Below are 7,850 nucleotides of genomic sequence, written 5' to 3'. Positions count from 1 at the left end.
GATAGCATTGGAAATGTAACTGAGGAAAATATGTAATAAAAATATTAAAAATTAAAAAAATAAGAAAAAAAGAAAGGGGAACAAGAAGTACCACATTATCCACTATTGGTTAATGTCACTCTGTCATGCCTTCTATGGCCTTATATTAGCTATGATTTTTCTAGTAAGACCAAGTCCCAGGTGTTCCAACAGATAAGTCACTCCTTAGTGGAAAAGTGAATTTGCATTCTTCTTTTCCCTTAATGCCCTTTTCACTTTTTCATCAGTTCTGCTATCAAATCTGAAATAAGGATATGATGTTGAATCACTTACTTAAGGTTTATTTACATTTGGAGACCTTACCTAATTCATGCAAGAAAATCTTATGTATCTGTAATAAGCAGGTAAGTTTCTCATCTGATTAAATATATCATGGAAAGAAGGATGCTTCTGGGTCAATAAGTTATGTCCTCTCAAAGAAGGTGATTGCAGAAGCTGGTTTTTGCATTCCAAACATAGTCCCATGTGAAGCAACCATACACCACACAGAACATGTACATGCACAGGTTCACACAACATCATGATCCATGACTGTAGAAATGCTAGTAGTTGACAGAGGTCTCATGGGAAGGAAGAATCACATTTCTTTGGGAGTTTTGCTTTGAGTACATTGACCATGCTTTGGTTCCTGGCTCCACACACATCTATATTGAACAGAACTAATTAAACTAAATGAGTTCCTAAAATAAATGGAAGAAGGCATGTAACTTGGCCATGTTGCAGAAGATCTGGGTAAGCTTAGAGAGAGAAATTATAGGGTGCATATAATAATTTATTGTGTGCACGCTTAAAATACTTAACACATAACATTATCCTCATCACATCCTCCTCTAAAAATTATATGTTTTCCTTCTTTATTTGAAGTAAATCACTATATGAGGGGTAATCACTTAATATATATTTTTAATAAATATTACAATGAAGCTTGGGGAACTAAATTGGGTAGATAAGATAACACTGGAACAGGAAACAGAAACAATATTGGAAGGTAAAATCCAGGACCACAAGCACAGATTCATAACTATCCATGGCCATGTTGAAAAAAGAAATAAATCTCCGCTATGGGACTTCAAATGAGAGGTAAATATGTAGAAAATAAATAGATTTAAGCCATTTTCTTTTATTTTTGAGATTAAACTATCACTACATAATTTTTCTATTTCATTTCTTTCTTTCATACACTCACATGTGCCCTTCTTTTTATCTTTCAAATTCATTGCCAATTTTTCACTGATTATTGCTACCTGAAAATATATCCAAATATGTGTATATACAAATTGCGTACAAGTATATATATATATGCTTTTTTAGCTAGTGATTTGGTAATGGATAACTAATTGGTGTGCTTTTTCCCAGAAAAGACAATTTCTCCCACTCTCAGCACTGCTTAGTTGCCTGTAATTATTTTTTTATGAGGTTGGGTCCTCACAGTCTTTGACTCTTTACTTTGATATGCCTGCTGTTGTTGTTCTTGTTCAGTTCATATTTGGCAGTCATATTGAGGGTTTATAGGTATAAATTCTAGACTTAAAGAGAAAAAAGCATTAGCTATAACTGTACTATGAAATAAGACCATTTTAGTTTTTTTAAAAAAGTATGATGAGTATTTTATAAATACAAAATAAAACTTTGGATATTTTCACTACTGGAAAATGTTAAATTATATGGAAAATACAAATTTCCCTGATTTACCCAGAGCTAATACAAATACACACACACATACACACACACAAACACACACACATACACGTATGCATATACATATATGTATGTGTGTATATATATATATGTATGAGTGTGTATGTGTATATATATATATATACACACATGTATGTAGCATAATATATACATGTGTGTGTTTGTGTGTGTGTATGTGTGTGTATGTATGTGAAAACTTACCACATTTCCTCTCACAACATGAAGAATATGTGTGTATGTTGAAAATTTTATAAAATGAAATGACAGAAAAATCTTACAAGACATCTTTCTTTGTTTGATTAAAAACCAACTAGAAAGAAAAAAAAAGATGCATGTGACGAATGCCAGAAGCACAGAGTAGATGTCTGAACCATAGATTCTGAAGGCTTTTATTTTTCCTGTCTAACTAATTGTGGCCCAGTTATCCTGATAATTAGAACAACTTCCCTATAAATATCTGTTCCTTCATGTCCTCTTAAGGACTCTCCACCAAAGTCCCAAAACTATTGATGACTCCATTAAGGTGAGCATGAATGGCCAACATGGAATCACAAGCCTCCAGAGATATGTACTATTTACCCTGATACCCCTGAGGCATGTGAGGAACTTGCAACAACTGCCTTGATACTAACAAAACCGCACATAGGCCAGGGTTCTGCTGTGCAGCAGANCTTGTGAAGGAAGGGAAGACAAATATCCCTCACAGTGCTTTCCTGGGTGTGAATGACAGACCAATACTCTAGAAATGAAGTTTTTCATACCTCAAGACTTTTGTGTACTTGTCTGTTTCTAGAACAATGGTAAGTACTAAAATAAACAGTAATAGGAAGTTTGAACTGTAAGGGATACAAAATCAGGACATTTCTTTTTCCTAAGTGAAATACTGAATAGGAAATATGATACTACGTTGAATAGTCATTCCATAAACACACTGAGTTATCATCTCTATTTTGCTTTATTTTTAGCACACCACACTGTTCTACATTATTTATATTTTGATGTTCAGCATAGAAGATTATCTTTAGAAGAGGTGAAAATGATGAAAAGACACAAAGAAATACATAGGAGGAACCTGTAAGTTGTGGGAAAATTCACATTCAGCTTGGCTATCCTTATATATCTTCCTCTGTGTTGAATAAGAATGACGTTTACGGTTGAGAATATGTTTAAACATTCCAGACACAGAGGATTTGTGAGTAGAATGCTTTTCATACTGTAACCGGTAGTAGTCATCTGACAAATGGTACATTGTGCAGGTGAGTAAATCAGTTAATTGTATGCCATAGGTCTTGCTAAAATTGTGCCAAGATTCTATGGAAGAATCAAGCCAATGTTGTTTTCTGTCCATTATCTCAAACATAAATCCTACAGACATGTTGATGTCTGGTAAGAGATGACATCAGTCTATGTAAAAATTAATGGAGATTAAGCAGGTGCAGATTTCCTCATCAATTTGGAAAGTTGTTCACTTCTATTTTTCCTCTGGAAATTTGTGAAGATATGACCCAGTTTCTTTTAAGTGGTAATATTTAAAATGGACAAGTCAAATAAGAACGCTCATCATTTAGGGAACAAAAACTGCATGTGTCAGGATCAGATTCCCCAATAATTGCATATCCTTAAGGTGGTGAGGGAATATATTTGATATTTCAAATCCATTTTCCAGATGTTATACAAATAAACAAAAGCCACACTTTCCTAATATCTACTAACTTTCAATGACTATACCATACAAAATACATGCAAGTATTACAAGCAATAATAATGAATACAATATGATTTAGTGCAGTACACTTCACTCTATTTAATGAAAACAGAATTGAGCCCTGCAGTTATATTAGGCAACTCTGGTATCAAATAATCTGAGTATACATGTGTATCACTTCCATATGAGCAAAATACTTGAAGTTCTATAGCATTATTTCATCACGTAATATACAATGTCCTTCACCAGAAAAAGTTAATGAATAAAAGTGCTTGGTCATAGTTTAGAATTCCATCAATATTCAAATATCATATTTCTTTATTTATTCCAGGAACTTGTCATAATTAGTCATCAATTACTTTGATGGAGAATATTTCAGAGGTTACTGAATTTATTCTTGTAGGCTTGACAGATGCTCCAGAGCTTCAGATTCCTTTGTTTATGATCTTCACTCTCATTTATTTGATTGCACTGTTTGGAAATCTTGGGATGATCATGCTGATTCTGCTGGACTCCCGACTCCACACTCCCATGTACTTTTTCCTCTGTAACCTTTCCCTTGTGGACTGTGTTTATGCCTCAGCCATAACCCCCAAGGTGATGGAAGGGTTTCTCACAGGAAGTAAGACCATATCATTAAATGGGTGTGCTGCTCAAATGTTCTTCTTTGTAGCCTTTATTGCTATTGAAAGTTTGATCCTTGCCTCAATGGCCTATGACCGTCATGCTGCAGTGTGCAAACCCCTGCACTATACTACCATCATGACAAGTACCACCTGCATTCTAATTGTCACCTGCTGCTACATGTGTGGAATCTTGCAATCTTCTGTCCATGTTGCTCTGGCATTTTGTCTTTCCTTCTGTCATTCCAACGTGATTAATCACTTTTTCTGTGACATTCCCCCACTGCTGGACATTTCTTGTTCTGACACCCACACAAATGAGATTACACTGCTTGTCTTGGCTACATTGGATGTTGTTTTCACTCTCTTAGTTATCTTAAACACTTACCTGCTTATTTTCATTGCAATCCTGAGGATGCGTTCAGCTGAAGCACAGAGGAAGGCCTTCTCTACCTGTGCATCTCATCTCATCACAGTGTCTATCTTCTTTGGTTCCCTTATATTCATGTACTTACAGCCCAGCTCCAATCATTCCATGGACACAGACAAAATTGCATCTGTGTTTTATACAATGGTCATTCCTATGCTGAACCCTGTGGTCTACAGCCTGAGGAACAAAGAGGTAAAAAATGCGTTTAAGAAAGTTGTTGAAAAACTAATGTCTTCATTTCATTTAGTCGATTAATTCTAAAATATTTCTCAACCCTGTGAAATTTTTTATTTTAAATTTTGAAGAAGAATTCATTTGTAAGTATTTCTTGTCTATGATTTCTTTCAACTGCTTTTTTCTTAATGAGAACTTTGTCTTCATGCATTGGCCATTTCTTTAATAGTTAGTGAAATTGGTGTATATTTTGCCAGAATTTAAATATCAATTTAATAGTTAAATGAAGATTATAGTGCTCAAAATTCCAAAGCAATAGTGTTTCACAAGATTTTATAAAATATATTTTATTTCCACTTTATTTGTGTGTGATACAAGTTGTATTTTCACTTAATTTATTATTATTATTATTACTATTTATATTTTTTGAAGTATAATTATGTAATTTTCCCTTTCTGTTTCTTCCCTTCAACTGTATATACTTTGCTTGGCTTACTCTTTTTATAATTCAAGGCCTTGTATTTCATTAATGATTAAAGTTAAAACCGTGTATAATATTCTTAACTAACATAAATCAAATATTCTTTCATATGAATACTATAAATCTTTACTCTGACATCTTCTTAAATAGAGTCCAAATATTTCAAATTAAATAGCATCATTTTGTATGGTCTTGGTCATACAGGAATCTTGAATCTTGAGGTTAGAATAATCTCAGAAATGGATTACTTTCCATAATGAGGGAAATCATATTATCCAAAGCTAACTAATACTGAGTTCCAGAAATGAAATAGAGGTTGCATTAAACAAATAGGATATTAATTTATAGGATAAGCAGTGTAGTTTATTGTTTACATAGTTGTAAGTAATAGCATATGGAATCCTTTGACCATTTAAGTAGTATTTTTATTGAAGAAAATATTTCTGAAATGCTAATAAATTATTAAATGGTCAAGTAACAAAACATTAATTCGAAATTACCTATTCCTGTCCTGTATTCTGTATAGCATTTATCCACGTCAAATGCCTATTTTGCAAAGCAATAATTTTCATCTCTGTGCTTTGTACTTTTTAGTGAATATAATACTGAATAAAGACAATGAAAAATCTAGATAAATCTAGAATATTTGTGGAGATAGAACCCATTAGAAGGATGAAAATGACAATGATATTTTCCCTTAATTACTAAATAATACTTTGATTCATACAGAGATGTCAAATTTAAAACAATAGCAACTTAAAGTTCTTTTTGATTAGATTCAGAGGAATGTTTGAGAAGAAAATTAAGGATAGAGTTACTATAGAGCTACATTAATTATGATCACTGGAACAGATATCCAGATCAAATTATGTCTTTCTGAGAAGAATAACTACTCTCTATCATCCCTATTGTAAGCTTGCTGTTTATAGGAAATATGAAGCAAATATTCCATAAGAGAAATAAAGCTAAATAACAAGTAAATTAATTCATTCCTTAAGGAATAATTGCAAAAGAGAGTGAATTAGTGGGTGTGTGGAAGGAAGTATTACAGAGACGGAAAGAACGAGCAAAGATGAAATTGGGATTCTTCTGAGTGATCACAGGAGTCTGAGACTGGTTATTTCATCTGCTTAATGGGACAGTTGTGAGATTACTGAAGAATATGCTGTCTTCCTGTACAACGCTTAATTTAAGTTGTGTAATTTTTAAGTAATTAAACCCATAGCTTAATTCCTTAGCATATCCTATACCTTGAACCCTAAAACTGATTTCATGGAAAAAAAATAATAGAGAAAAACAATGAGATGGAATAAAACCTACAATGACACTAAATATCCAGTTAGTTGATGATTATGGAAGAATCTCTTTTGCTGAAAATGTAGCAGAAGAATACAGCTTATTTTGCAAACTCCTTTGCCTGATGGACAGAATATAACTAGAGGTCATATAAACTGGTATCTATCAAAGGCTACAAAAAGGCTACAAAAAAAAAACAGCTAGAAAACACATACTTTTTAGGATATAATTTTTGCTTTCTCTCAGAACACAGGCTCCACTATGTTCATAGCAGCCTTATTTATAATAGCCAGTAGCTGGAAAGAACCCAGATGTCCCTCAGCAGAGGAATGGATACAGAAAATGTGATACATTTACACAATTGAATACTACTCAGCTATTAAAAACAATGAATTTATGAGATTCTTGGGCAAATGGATGTATCTGGAGGATATTATCCTGAAACAGGTAACCCAATCACAAATAAGTCACTTGATATGCACTCACTGATAAGTGGCTATTAGCTCAGAAACATAGAATACCCAAGATACAATTTGCAAAACAGAAGAAAATCAAGAAGTTGGAAGACCAATGGATGGATACTTCATTCCTTCTTAGAATGGGGAACAAAATACCCATGGAAGGAGTTACAGAGACAGAGTTTGGAGCTAAGACTGAAGGAGGTACCATCCAGAGACTGCCCCACCCTCGGATCCATCCCATAATCAGCCAGAAAACGCAGACACTATTCCACATGCCAGCAAGATTTTGTTGAAAGGACCCTGATACAGCTGTCTTGTGTGAGGCTATGCCACTGCCTGGCAAATACAGAAGTGGATGCTCACAGTCATCTATTGGATGGAACACAGGAGCCCCAATGGAGGACTTAAAGAACCCAAGGCATTGAAGGTATCTGCAACCCTATAGGTGGAACAACAATATGAACTAACCAGTAACCCCAGAGCTCATATCTCTAGCTGCATATGTAGCAGAAGATGGCCTACTTGGCCATCATTAGAAAGACAGGTCTCTTGGTCTTGCAAACTTTATATGCTCCAGCACAGGGGAACACTAGTGCCAATAAGTGGGAGTGGGTAGGTAGGGGAGCAGGGAGAGGGGGGAGGGTATAGGAGACTTTTGGGATAGCATTTGAAATGTAAATGAAGAAAATATGTAATAAAAATTGAAAAAAATATATAAATGCTTTTTTATGGGCCAGAACACAGTGTACATGTGAAACTTATTAAGGAATGAGCCTTATATATCATTCAAAGAAATGAATTTGCCTAGCATTTGACAAGTCCTGATATCTTGTGCAATCATATCATGACAATTAAGTGCTTTTTCATTAAAAATAAATTCTTTCTCTTCAAACTTATTTTAAAGACAGCATATATGTTTAGGAAAACCTGTGTTGGGAAGGGC

General features: G+C 34.0%; 1 protein-coding gene across 1 annotated transcript; it reads left to right on the top strand.

The window, feature by feature from the left end:
* Positions 1–3,802: 3,802 nt before the first annotated feature.
* Positions 3,803–4,750, top strand: LOC110287289 (olfactory receptor 5B2-like). Its single transcript, XM_021153945.1, has one exon. The coding sequence runs from the start codon at positions 3,806–3,808 to the stop codon at positions 4,748–4,750; it is 945 nt and encodes a 314-aa protein (XP_021009604.1). The 5' UTR covers positions 3,803–3,805.
* The last annotated feature ends 3,100 nt before the right edge of the window (positions 4,751–7,850 follow it).

The sequence above is a fragment of the Mus caroli genome, chromosome X, assembly GCF_900094665.2.
Source record: "Mus caroli chromosome X, CAROLI_EIJ_v1.1, whole genome shotgun sequence".
Lineage (NCBI taxonomy): Eukaryota > Metazoa > Chordata > Mammalia > Rodentia > Muridae > Mus > Mus caroli.
This window is presented reverse-complemented; position numbering and strand designations above follow the sequence as displayed.